At 50.8% G+C, this 14,197-nt stretch overlaps 1 protein-coding gene and 1 non-coding gene across 2 annotated transcripts in view; one reads left to right on the forward strand and one right to left on the reverse strand.

The window, feature by feature from the left end:
• Positions 5,083–14,197, reverse strand: part of NTF3 (neurotrophin 3) — a 77,078-nt gene continuing 67,963 nt past the window's right edge. The window contains exon 2 of the mRNA XM_018048608.1: positions 5,083–7,237. Within this exon, the coding sequence (XP_017904097.1) occupies positions 6,455–7,237 (783 nt within the window). The 3' untranslated portion in view covers positions 5,083–6,454. The remainder of the gene's footprint in view (positions 7,238–14,197) is intronic.
• Positions 8,817–8,888, forward strand: TRNAR-CCU. The gene has a single exon. It is a non-coding gene; the product is annotated as a tRNA-Arg (tRNA).

Genomic DNA, 14,197 nt, shown 5'->3' on the forward strand with positions numbered 1-14,197 from the left:
ATATATGTTATAAGTATAACACAGGGTGATAGTAGTCTCAGTGCATTGGCTTACATCATAAAATGCCAGGGTTCCCTCTGGCTTCAGTCTTTTAGTAAAGTATCCTCTCCAGTGAAGGAGCAGCTTACCTGTATCCAAATACCTACAGAAAAGACTCTTCCTTGTGAAATTATCTCTGTATTCATGCCTGCCACTCATCTCACTCACATCGAAATTCAGGTCAAGGTCTCCTAAGGCACTCAGCGTCCTCCCCATCGTGGTCTTTAGAGCAAGCGCTTCCAGACTTCTCAGGCTCCCCTCTGGGCATGTCCAGCCGTACCATCTCTGGTTAAGTTACATAAATTTCCTTAACCTGTGTCCTCAACGGTACAAAAGAGTTAAAACTCCTGGAGTGTACACACAGAGCCTTACAGGGAAGAAGCAGCCAGTACGTGATAACCACTACTGTGATTATTTATTCTTCAGGCTGACCTTCCCTTTCAGCCCTTCACCCCAGCACCAGTCTCCAGCACTTCCCTGCCCAATCAGAAAGCACACAGCTTCAGCCCCTTCTGTTTAGGCTGCTGGAAACTGCCTGATGCCTTTTCTGCCTGTAAATCCTCAATCCCAGCCTGCCTGTTTTCTAGTCCCAAGAATGTTTGTTCCATATGCTCGCCAGCTGGCTACCAGCTCAGTCTCCTAAAGGTTAAACTCATGTTCCGGAACATTCTTTTCAAGAATTACCTTTCCTTAAAAAAATGCAATACATCAATGGTTAAGATATCAAAGCAGCTACACACACACACACAAACACGGATACATGCAAACACAGACATGCACGTGAGCCCACCTCCCTGTATCTCCATGTGAAAAGCCATCTAACCCAGTAAACTGTGCTTCACGATTCCCTAATAAACTTTTATGTTTTCTTGCCACTGAGGTTTCTGTAACTGTACGCACAATGTCATTACTGAGCCCTGCACCAATTCAACTCAGCCAGATGCCTCAGCGGCAGCCAGCTTCTAGAAAATTCTCTTGATATGTGTGCGCCTTTGCCTCTCCATCTCCTGGGCCCTCCCTTCCCCTGGTCCCCACCTCAGACCATCCGTGTCTGGTCTGTTGGCCTTTTGTACCATATATACAAGGCCCAGGGTGGCAAGAAACAAACCCACTGCCCTTGAGAGCGCCTGTGACCTCCCTGTGGTTCTGCTTATCTAAGCCAGGCCACCCTCCATCTGGAACTAGACAAAAAAAAGCGCCCAGACGCGCTTGCCTTTCAGCCTGTCATGAAAACATGGGTGCCTCATGAGCAGCCTGTGGAGGAGTAATTTGAGAAGATGTGTATAAAGGGTTTGGGTCTTCTTAGATCTGGGGGTGGGAACTTGGAGGTAGGTGGGTAGGCTGACGGAGGTTCCAGGGCAGAGAACCAGTCTTCGGGGTTGTGGCTCCATCTGGGTTTGTGCAAAGAGCACTTTCAGGACCCTTGAGTGGTGTCGGGGGTTGGGCAGGGAGCTCCAGATAGTCAGCTGCCCGTCAGGCCTCCGAGGATGCCTGCTGAGGCTGTTGGTAGGGCAATCCGGGAGGCTCTGCATGGCCGGGGCCATCTGAGCTGGAAGCCCGGGGAGCTGTCTTCCTGGTGAAGTCAGACAAGTCTCCAGGTAGCCGGGAGCTGAGGACATGGACTCTTTCTCGCACACGTGTTTGGAGGTGATAAACATACCACGCAGATGGTTTCTCTGAGCCTCAGTGGAGGGTTTCCACACAGATTCATGAACTGAAAAACAGATGTAAACACACACACAGGGTCACGCACGGATGGGGGAGAAAGAACCAAGTTCTTCAAAAATGCCAAACCCTGATCACCAACATGGAGAAAGCACTGTTGGACCTGAGACACAGACAGACACACAAGAAGAAAACAAAGCTGTCCCATAAATTTTCAAGAAGGAACACCCTGCCCCCCAGCCCCCCCACCCCCACCCCCCGCCGATTCTTCAGAAAGTCACTTGTGCGGCTTGTATTTCTGCTGAAAAGAGTTCAAGAGACCCGTGGAAGGGAAGCGGGTGAACACGAACCTGGGGAGTGCCTCCGAGGAGGTGGGTGATTTAGACTCTTAATTAAGACCAATTGCCCACCGTGAAGTTGGGAAACTCCTCCTAGACTTCCAGAGTGAGGGCACCTAAAAGTCTCCCCAAGCCTAATCACCGGGGGATCACTCTTAGGGGGCTTCTGACAGGCCAGGAATGGGCTGTTTTCATGACATTGCAAAATGATCTAATGATATAGGCACTCCCCTCATTTTCAAGACAAGGGAACAAAGGCTCAGAGAGGTTAAGTAACTTGGTCAAGTGCACACAGCATGAAGTTGGGGGGGGGGGACCTTTTGCAAGCGTACAAAGAAGCCTCCACCAGTGGCCAACAGAGCTTTTGAGCATCCGTCAAGGAAGAGAGGACTGACAGCCTGGATGCTGGCCCTCTCTGCAATAGGAGCTCAAGATGCTGAAATCCCCTGGGGACGGGTGAGTTAGCCAAGGTCATGCAGCCAGCCACTGACAACAAAGCCAGGCTAGAACCTGCCTGTCATCCAGCCAGGCTCCTCACCCTGCAACACACCTCTCTGCTTAACAAAGTTCCAGCCAGAAATCAGGTGCCAGGGAGGATGACGGACACCAAGGGCATCTCTAGGAGCCGCTCCATGGCCCTCCTGTCTCAGAGACGAGTTCAGCCATCAGCCATCACAATGGCAGAGGCATGCGTCAGATACACAAGGTCTCCTGCAGACCTTATGGAGGAATCTGCCCAGGAATCTGTGAACCTAACACATTGGCCTTGGCTGACCTTGGATGTCCTCTGATGCCAGGACAGTTGCCGAGAGGGAACTGTGCCCCCCAGCATGAGGAGGGCAGAGCTCGCCATGACCTGAAGCTGGAATTTCTCTGAGGCTGGTTTTCATCACCCCCAGCTTCACTCTCGCCCCTAAGTACACTCAACCTGGAAGCAGGCTGCTCCAGACACACTCTTGACATTGAGGCAAACTCCTTCCCTTCAAGGTGGGGCCAGGGGAACTCAGCCCTGTTATTTAGGGACTTTGCCTTCCCAGGCTGGACTCCAGGGTCTCTGTCACCCAAGCCCATCTTCCCAGGCAGCCAGACAGGCCCTAAAGCCATGTGCAGTAGACATTCCAGAATAGGAACCTAAGGGCTCCTTAACTCCAACCTGAGAACCAAGATGGGCCAGTTACAAGTCTTGCAGGATCCTATTGGTGGGCTTCCCTGGTGGCCCAGTGGTAAAGACTCCAACTGCCAATGCAGGAAATGCAAGAGACGCAGGATCGATCCCTGGGTCAGGAAGATCTCCTGGAGAAGGAAATGGCAACCCACTTCAGTGTTCTTGCATGGGAAATCTCATGGACAAAGGAGCCCGGTGGGCTACAGTCCATGGGGTCGCAAAGAGTTGGACACAACAACCTCTAAACAGCAATAACAATAATCCTATGGGTAGGCTTACTGTGTTCTTGATATAGGCTCCTGAAGCAAGAGCTTCCACAGGTTTCCATGCTGAGAATAAGCTTTCCATTTCCCTAGGACTGTGCTGTTCATTCCAAAATGCAAGGCTGCATTGGGCGGGGGGACCAGTGATGAAGAAACAGGGCTGCGTCATCGCTCAAACAGGGACTTCATCTTCCCTCTGCCACTTACCTGCTCAGTTAAATCCTTGGGCAGGTTAAATCCTCAGGCCTCGGTTTCATCACCTGTAAACACAAGATGACAATCGCCACCTCCACACATTTGTGACAACTCATGGAGGTGGTGGAGTCTGAGAGTACCCAGCCCGTGGCGGGCACGTAGTCAGTTCTTCACTTCCTGCCCTCAGGTTTTGAGCATCCAGAATTCAGTGTGGGCTGACCATGCTCTTCATCAAAGCCACTGTTGTTTGCTGAGCCTGTGGCAAGAGGTTGAGGTTCCATAAAGGACACAGACTCTGTCTGGTATGTGTAATAGCCAGATCTTGGGGTGCAGGCTGCTTCAGGTAGAGGGTACCACAGGCCTTGGTGGAAGGCAGGCCAAACCAGGGAAGTGACCAGACAGGGTTTCAGGACAGGAGTGCAGGGTCCATAGTGGGTTGGTGGGTACCCTGTGCCTCTGCCCAGATTGGAGACTGGAGTCCTTAGGCTCCAGACCCCAGGGGATGAGCTGCTGCCCAGTTCATCCTCTGCAGTGGGAGGGGTGGGTAGTGGGGTGTCCTAGTTTTCCCAGGGGAAAAGTGCCTGAAGAGCATCACTAGTGTCTGCCTTGGCAGGACAGGTGTGACTATCACCAAATGACCCCTTGGGCTACTGTGGACACTCCTGGGATTAGTAGGCACCTGGAAGATTCCCTCCAGTTGGGCTTTTTACATCCAAAGTGATAAGTCAACCAAAAATGGTACAGAGCTCAAGTATAGTAGACTAAAAAAAGCTGATGGCTCAGTGGCAAACAATCCACCTGCAATGCACAGGACCTGGGTTCCAGCCCCAGGTTGGGAAGATCCCCTAGAGAAGGGAAAGGCAACCCATTCTGGTACTGTGGCCTGGGGATTCCATGAGCAGAGGAGCCTGGTGGGCTACAATCCATGGGGTCGAAAATGAGTTAGACACGACTGAACTAAACAACAAGAAAGTCGAACTAAAGAAGCACAGAGCAGAATTTCGGTTGCCAGGGTTCGGGGATGCGGAAGAGGAGGAGAGTAGAAATTTCAAATTTTAAGAAGAAGAAATTTTGGGGGATTGAATGTACAGCCTGGTGACTGTGATGACAATACTGTACTGTATACTTTTAAGTAGCGATGAGTAGGAGAAGGCAATGGCACCCCACTCCAGTACTCTTGCCTGGAAAATCCCATGGATGGAGGAGCCTGGTGGGCTGCAGTCCATGGGGCCACTAGGAGTCGGACACGACTGAGCGACTTCACTTTCACTTTTCACTTTCATGCACTGGTGGAGGAAATGGCACCCCACTCCAGTGTTCTTGCCTGGAGAATCCCAGGGACAGGGGAGCCTGGTGGGCTGCCGTCTATGGGGTCGCACAGAGTCGGACACAACTGAAGCGACTTAGCAGCAGCAGCAGCAGCAGTGATGAGTAGATTTAAAATGTTTTCACAGTAACAACAATGGCAACTACATGAGATGAAGGATGTGCTAAGTAACCTTACAGTGATAAACATTTCACAATATGTACATGTGTCAAACCATCACACTGCACACCTTGGACTTATACAGCGTTACATGTTAATTACATCTCAATCAAGCTAGGGGTGGGGGTCGGGAGAACAAAATGAAACCCTCAAACAAAAACCACAGAGAGGAGCACAGTACCTAAGCAAGGAGGGAGGGGGAGGAGGAACTTCTATTCTTGAATATCTACCCCATGCTGGGACTCTGAGATGCCTACCATGATTATAGGGCCTAACTATGGCCTCCTGTGGGGTAGGCAAGCCCCACATCTGATTCTCTGACTCCAGGCAACCTGGGCTCAGGGTGCCTTCAAAGCCCTGCCCACAGTCACGGGGAAGAGCTGGAATTTGAACCAAGGTCTGACTCCCTCCTGCGGCATAAGCCTTTATCATCAGTTCCCCCTGGGATTGCAGGAAGAGTCAGCAGAGGATGGGGAGGCAGAAGAAACGCCTGGAGAATATATCAGGACCACATTTCTCTTCTATGCACAGATGACTCACCATCCACTTCTGCTCCTGGGTAACTCTACAATTATTTCTGTTACAAATAGTTAAAAGAACATTTTCCTATGTGCCTCGGAAGATGAAAACCACTTTTACACAGAGCAAAACAAAAACCGAAGCCAAGAAAAGTAAAATGAAAAAAAAGAAATTCAACCCTTAACAATCTCAAACACCCAAACAACAAATGAGCTGAAAAGAAACTTCCAAAATGAAAACAGCCAGATTCGTTGTTATTGTTCTGGGACCATAACATAATTCTAATTGGCAAAAACTGACAGCAGAGGAAGGCGAGGAGGTTCTTGGACAATGAGCTTGCCGGTCAGAATTAAGGGCCGCTGAGCATCCCTGCGGCGGAAGTGGTACCAGTTCTTTTAATTAATGAATCAATTATGATGCATCCTGAAAGGGGGTACGGAACTGTGTCTACACACAACTCTGACATCAGCCGATTTCAACAAGTTTACTAAAACGACAGTCACGGCCTTTGACAATACTGAATGCGAAATAGTCGTGTACACAGAGTTTACAGGGCAGCTCCCGGGAGCCGGGTTACAGAATCAGGTTTAACAGATGGGAGAAGGCCTGAGGGAAGCCAAGCACACGGATTTTATTGAGAAAAAAGCTTATATACTGTAAGGGTTGCCGAAGTTTAATAAATAAAGGTCAACTTATAATATATAAAAACAATATAAACATTTATATGCTACATGCATATCATATAATTTAAAGTAATAATTTATATATGGGGAGAGATGCCAAGTTATGTTCTTCCGATCTTCCTCGACAAGGCACACACACAGGACGTGTCTATCCGGATCCACCGCCAGCCGACCAGTTTGTTGTTTTCTGACGTCAGCGCGCGGACGTAGGTTTGGGAGGTTTTGCACTGTGAGTTCCAGTGTTTGTCATCAATTCCTCTGCAACCGTTCTTGACAGGCCTGGCCTCCTTACATCTCGTCTCATAAAAATATTGTTTGACGGGGGAGTTGCCGGTCTTGATCTCCCCCAGCACCGTGACCTGGTGTCCCCGGATGTCAATGGCCGATGACTTGTCGGTCACCCACAGGCTCTCGCTGTCGCACACGGAGTACTCGCCCCGGTGGCTCTTGTGCTCCGCGTACCTCTTCCTCCTCGACGTTCTGTTGGCCACCACGGGGTTGCCCACGTAATCCTCCATGAGGTACAGGGGAGGGGGCTCCAGGGGGGTGCTGTCACTCAGCAGGACCCGGGGCGAGTTGTAGCGTCTCTGGTGCCGCAGCAGTTCGGGGCCCATGGCCGTCACCGGCTGGAATTCCGACTTGGCGGGCTCTCGGGGCAGGGCCTCTGCTTTGGGCAGGGTGCTCTGGTAGTTCTCCTTAACGTCCACCATCTGTTTGGAGAGCTTGTTTTTTAAAATATCTGCCTGGATCAGCTTGATTATCAGGGAATTCAGTGAGTCTTCCGGCAGACTCCTTTGATCCATGCTGTTCCCTTGGACGCCACGGAGATAAGCGAGAAACATCACATAAAACAAGATGGACATCACCTTGTTCACCTGTAAGATCTGAAAAGGAAACACGGGTGTTACTAGCAGGTGGTGGCGGCTGTGTCCATGTCATTCCTGGACCAGATACCTGAGCCTGGGGATCCCTGTGAGGCAGGATGGAGAGCTGAGTACCACCACCCAAGGAGAGCATCAGAACACCCCTGTGATGGCAGAGACAGAGGCTGTCTATTCCGCTCGCCTTCCCCTCTTACTCTCCTAGATAGCCAAGCGCCTTCACCCCAACAATCCTTCTTCCAGCAGCGTGGCTGGGTGAGAGGGAAAGAGACGTGTGTGTGTGTGTGTGTGCGTGTGTGTGTGTGTGTGTGTGAGAGAGAGAGAGAGAGAGAGAGAGAGAGAGAGAGAGAAGGGAAAATAATCTGTTTCACAAAGACAAAGAATATGCCTGAAGGGCTACAGCCTGGAAGAGTCAGGTCTCTCCCGAGGACCTAAAGCAGCAGAGGTCACCTCTGGGCATTCAGCCTGGATCCTTCTCGGATGGACAGCACCTGTCACCTGTGCACCTGAGGTCCACCGTCTGTAGCCTTCTGCTGGGTGAGGGGGACATCCTGCTGTTTCTTTAAATGTCCCTTGAGCCTGAAAAGACCACCTCTCTCTCCACCTCATGAAACTACAAAGAAACGGAACCTGAAAATTCTAAAGGTGCATACACTATGTTTCTAATAAAAAATATCAGCAGCGGCAGGCTTGCAATTGTGTCAAGAATCAGAGTTCTCTTGCCCACTTCGCTGCGGCCCCTGGGGTCTCTGGAAAGAGTGAATACCCTGAGGCTGGGGGTTGGGCCAGCTTCCCCTCAGTCTGCAGCATCAGAGAGGGGTCATCATTGGCCAGCCCGGCAGAGCAGTCCTCCTGCCCCTGTAACGACCCACTCTGTGAGATGGCCTGAGTGTCAGGGTTCTCTGCCGAGCTCTGCGATGGACATGCTTGCCAACGTGCCCATCTGATTCCCAGATGTCCTCTTCCCAAGACAGCAGACCACCCCCCTAAAGCACTGCCTGCCGAAGGTGGAGACTCAGCTCAAATGAATGGGCTGCACTTGCCCCGAAGCACAAGATTCCCTGTCGGTTTATCTTGTCTGATGTTTTAAGTTTCCCACTATGAAACGCTCCTTTTTTAATGGTTCTATTTCTAACTCTGCTGTCTCCTTGGTTCAGTGGCATCTTAACCCATCAACGCTTTCGTTCTGTTGCCATAGTAGAGCCTCCACTTGGGGTTTCTGCCAAGTCCGTGTGGAATTAGGCGGCTGATCTCCCCATACCTTCATGCTGGTCACTCCCTCCCTCGAGCACAGCCCTGGAAGGAAGCGCTCTGGTGCGGGAGGGGTGGCCACTCGTTAGACCCTCCCCAGTGCCCTGCACTTTGCCTCACCCGCCACGAGTGCTCTTTCTGTTACCACCATTGCAGCTGCCTCACCGTCCCCAGGGCTCTGTCGTTTCCTCTTTAAAGCTCTAAGCATGGAAAATCAAATCCTTCCCTTGGCTCACCTTGGGTATTTCCAGAAAGACTACAAAACCCAGGGGGAGAAGAGAAGGGAAATAAACAAAGATGGCACAAGACCCAGAAAATCAGTCCTGGGACCTCCCTGCTGGTCCAGTGCTAAGATTCTGCACTCCTGATGCAGGGGGCCCAGGTTCGATTCCTGGTCAGGGAAGTAGATGCCACAACTAAAAGTTTCCATGTCACAACGAAAGAGTCTGCATGCCACTACTAGAAGACCCTGTGTGCTGCAACCCCGCCCAGCCAAACAAACAGCAGTTTAAAAAAGAGGAGAAGAGCCGTCCCGCTTATCCATGGCTCAGAACCTGTCTGTGTCTGAGCCCGCCCAAGCTAACTCACTCCCAGGACTCACAGATGGCCTCTTTCCACATCTTGCCTGAAGAGCTGCTCTGGTGTCCCCAAAGGCCAGCAACGCTGCTGTCACTTTCCTCCAGCTTCCTCCTCCTGGCTCCCGGCCTGTTTCTCTGATAAGGGGAGCATCTTCCTTCCATGGGAACCACTCTCTGGACAACTGATTCTTTCAAGGTCAAGGCTGAGAGAAGGATTCTAGCTTTGCTGCCACCATCTAGAGATGGCCCCCCCAGGAATGGCATGATCCTGGGAAAATGGTTCCCATGGAGTAACTAATCTCCCCACCCCAACTCCACATAAAAGTGATTTTTCCCTTCAATCTTGCAGGCCCAACAAAATGAAACTTGAACAACACAAAAAAATATGGCATCCATGCAACTGGAATTATACTGCCTTCTCCCTTCCAAGAAAGAAGACAGACACCACGAAATAATTTGGGGTGGAGAGGCTATCAAAAAACATGTATAATATCGTATATGAAATGAATCGCCAGTCCAGGTTCGATGCATGATACTGGATGCTTGGGGCTGGTGCACTGGGAAGACCCAGAGGGATGGTACCGGGAGGGAGGAGGGAGGAGGGAGAGGGGTTCAGGATGGGGAACACGTGTATACCTATGGTGGATTCATGTTGATGTATGGCAAAACCAATACAATATTGTAAAGTAATTAATCTCCAATTAAAATAAATAAATCTATATTAAAAAAATTTTATGAACTGCCCCCGCCCACACCGCCCAAGCCCCATCACCATCAACTAAGAATATGCAGGCTACCTGCTCATACGGAAATTGAACAAATGAGGTGAGTGGAGGGAGGTCCCAGGTGGAATAAGAGTCCATGCCTAGATTGGTAAGGTCTCTGCAAGGGTGAGTTGGAAGGAAGAGCCTTGATGGATTGGGTTGCTTTATGGGAAGTGGTCTGTGTATGGAACCAAAGGGTGTTAGAAGCAGAAAGGCATGGACTCCAACTCCTTTATTTTATACGGGCTTCTCTGGTGGCTCAGATGGTAAAGAATCCTCCTGTAAAGCATGAAACCAGGCTTTGATCCCTGGATCAGGAAGACCCCCTGGAGAAGGGCATGGCAACCTATTCTAGCATTCTTGCCTGGAGAATCCCATGGACAGAGGAGCCTCGCGGCTACAGTCCATGGGGTTGCAAAGAGTCAGACAAGACTGAGTGACTAACACTTTCACTTTTCACTTCATTTTATAGATGAGGAACCCCCAAACTGCAGTTCAAAGAAGAGGAGAGACACAGGAAGCAGAGGGGGGCGGTCTCTGCAGTCCAAGATCAGTGTTCCTTTTCATCACATCATGACTGGGCTCCCATGCCCCATCTGCAGCCTGGCTCACTGTTCAGCAGCCACTTAAATAAGCTTTATGACCCATGTGACCCTTCCCCTTGCACACTCTCATCGCCTCCTCTTCTGTTGAAATGTTGCTCACTCTTCAGCACCCAGTTCAGAAGCTAACTTTTCCATCATGCTCCTCCGATAGCAGCAGCCCAACCCCCTCTGCATGCCCACATCATGGTGGCGCATGTCACAGCCCTCTCGGCACGATGTAGCTTACTCACTAGATGCTGTCCTCCAAGGCCAGGGGCCCCCTCCTTCTTGTCTGTGTCCGCCTCTCCCCTGAGTCCACACCACAGCGAATACAAAGTGGGTGCAGTGAGTCAGAGATGGACCGAGGGTGGCTGAAGGCAGAACCAGCTCCCAAGGCCGCAGGGCTGAGAGCAAACATTTCTCAGAGGCAGAGTGGTGGCAGGAGATGTGACCACGTTAGAAGGCACGCTCCAAACCCCCAGACGCAAGTTCCACGGTCCCATGTGGCTTCACTTACAAAACCCATGAAGATACAATTCTGCAGAATTTCAAGATGGTGACCACAGAGTGTTACACTTTGAGTTCAAGGTCCCCTTTCTGGGTGCGGGCCCCTGTACGATGCCCTGGCTGTAAGAACTAAGATGGTCTGTCTTGATGAAATTGTGTGAATGTAATAGATGGGGGGGAAAATGGAAACAGTGACAGACTTTATTTTCTTGGGCTCCAAAATCACTGTGGACGGTGACAGCAGCCATGATATTAAAAGGTGCCTGCTTCTTGGAAGAAAAACTAGGACAAAACTAGACACTATGTTAAAAAGCAAAGATACCACTTTGCCGCCAAAAGTCCATATAGTCAAAGCTATGGTTTTTCCAGTAGTCATGTACAGATGTGAGAGGTGGATCATAAAGAATGCTGAGTGTCAGAGAACTGATGCTTTCGAACAGTGGGGTTGGAGAAGACTCTTGAGAGTCCCTTGGACTGCAAGGAGATCAACCCTGAATATTCATTGGAAGGACTGATGCTGAAGCTCCAATACTTTGGTCACCTGATGGGAAGAGCTGACTCACTGGAAAAGACCCTGATGCTGGGAAAGATTGAAGATGGGAGGAGAAGGGGACGACAGAGGATGAGATGGCTGGATGGCATCACCGACTCGATGGACATGAATGTGAGTAGACTCTGGGAGACAATGAAGGACAGGGAAGCTTGGCATGCTGCAGTCAGTGGGGTCACAAAGAGTCAGACACGACTTAATGACTGAACAACAACAAAGAAGTGGAAAGTCATTGTTTGTCAAGAGAGATGCACAAAGGCCACAGGGTACCATGAGGTAGGGTGACGCGAGCAGGGCTGTGGACAGGAGCTGCGACTTTAGTGCAACCTGGCTGGGAGAGCCTCGGGTTGTGGACCATGAGAAAGGCCCGTGAGACCATCTTCTTTGCTCTCCTTGGCAACAGGGATTGGGGGGAATGGTCAGGGTCGTCAGGGAGGAAGTTTTCATCACCAACACTGCAAACAACTGCCCAACCCTGTGATCAGATCGCACAAAGCAGACTGACTTGCAGTTGATTTATTGCTTTTCAATTTTTTACAGACACATATGGAGGCTGCTCTGTTTCTACCATCCCATCTACATCTGGGAGCCCCAGGGCAAACCCTGCCACCCCCTCGGGTTCCAGGCACACAAATTCTGCAGAAACATCTGGCCAGCACTGGTGAAGGTGGGGGGACGGACAGATGAACAAAATGAATGACATAAGAACTCCCAAATGCCCCTCGGCACAGGTCCTGTCCATTTCTGGATCCAGACTGTCTCTTGGCATCAAGTCCAAAAGCCTTGTCATGATACTTTGGAATCAGCTGCAGGTTGGGAAGTGTTTCTAGATTATTTGCAAGGCTGCATTAAAACCCAGCAGGCTTCCTGCAGACTTCACTTTGATAATTTGCTTTCAGCTTTTTCGCACAGAGAAAGCCCAAGAATGTTGCTAATAAAATTCGCCCTAACACAGATGTTGAAGCCGGAAGGGGCTGTAGATAACTATCTCATGTTTACCATTGAGGATGCTGAGACCCGCTGTGGTGTAAAGTGAGTTGCGTAAGGGTCACACAGCTATATGACGCAGAGATGGACAGGGGAGATTTGGCTCTTTTTAAAAAAATAATTTGAAAATTTAATTTAATTTATTTTTGGCTACGCTGGGCCTTCTTTGCTGCTCAGGCTTTCCCTAGTTGCAGTGAGCTGAGGCTTCTCTTTGTTAAGATGCTCCGGCTTCTCAATGCAGTGGCTTCTCTTGGTGTGGAGCACGGGCTCTAGGGCACAGGCTCAGTAGTTGTGGCACATGGGCTTAGCTGCCCCAAAGTTGTGGGATCTTCCCGGACCAGGGATTGAACCCATGTTCCCTGCGTTGGCAGGCAGATTCTTAACCACTGGACCACTTAGGGAAGCTCAAGACTTGGTTCTTAAGTGCAACAGAGATCACAAGGTTCAAGCATGGTCAAGGTCACTGTCGGGGTGAATCACGACATTGCTAGGAAAGCTCTCAGCACCATGCCCGGCACAGAGTGATCCACTGGACATGCTGGATCAATATGAACCTGAGTTATCGGTGGCAGCAGAGATGCTGCACCCTTGCCCTCCACGCGCACACACTGGGTACCAGAGGTCTGGCTCCCTGGTGTGGCGAGTGGAGAAGGAAAGACAGGGCTCGGCAAGGCACAGCAGTGCAGGTTTCGATTCAGAGAGACTCCTATGCTCCCTTGCAAGTGGTGACTGCAGGGTACAGAGACCCCCGTTCAAGCAATGATCCTACTGTGTTATCCGTGTCTGCATGTCACCTCTTGGATGACACGGCCACACCCTTCTCATACCCCAGTCCCTGTTGTCCGGCCCAGGGCTGCACTGTCATGGAGTCTCCAGGTCTGTTTACTGAATGAGCATCTACAGCAGGCAAGACCCACCAAGACACAGCTTCCTGGCCTGGGATGCTGTCTGGGCTTCTGCCAAGCCTGGTTTGGAAGCCAATCAACTCTGCCTTCTTCTCCCAAAGAAAATACGGGCCTGGCTCTGCAGCAGGCCAGGGTCCCCAGGCTCTTCTCAGCTATAATTGGAAAAAGACCTGTTAAAGAGCCCGGCAAGCCCCCTTCCTGCACTCTCCCCAGTGCCCCTTTCCCCCGCTCAGACTTTTCCAAGATCCCGACCAACTCGCAGATGCTATTTTCCTCGCTCAGAAATGCTTTCCCACATATGGTGTTTTCCCAGTCCCCGGAGCAACATTCCTACAAGGTTTCACCATCCCTCAAAATACTCAAAAGAGAGCAATTTCTGATTCCTCCTTTCTAGCTTAGTGTACAACACACACAGAGGGTTTGGGGTCTGCAAGAAGCAGCTGAAATGGAAGAGAAGCTGGTGAGGACAGAGGTACAGGGTCTGAGGCTACTGAAAGCCAGGTCTGTCGGGCCACACGCGGCAGATGGTGGCCGTCGCTGCTGGCTTCCACGTCACCACTCCACGACTAGCTCCCTGGCCCGGCGCGCCACCTCCTGGTTACAAACCTGGAGACCTTGCCTTCTGCACCTGCCTATGCGTGCTGGGTCGCTTCAGTCATGTCCAACCCTTTGTGCTCTCATAGACCGTAGCTCACCAGACTCCTCTGTCCATGGGACTTTCCAGGCAAGAAGACTGGAGTGGGTTGCTGTGCCTTCCTCCAAGGGGTCTTCCCAACCCAGGGACTGAGCCCGTGTCTCTTACGAGCTCCTGCATTGGCAGGTGGGTTCTTTACCACT

Source organism: Capra hircus, chromosome 5 (assembly GCF_001704415.2).
Source record: "Capra hircus breed San Clemente chromosome 5, ASM170441v1, whole genome shotgun sequence".
Taxonomy (NCBI): domain Eukaryota; kingdom Metazoa; phylum Chordata; class Mammalia; order Artiodactyla; family Bovidae; genus Capra; species Capra hircus.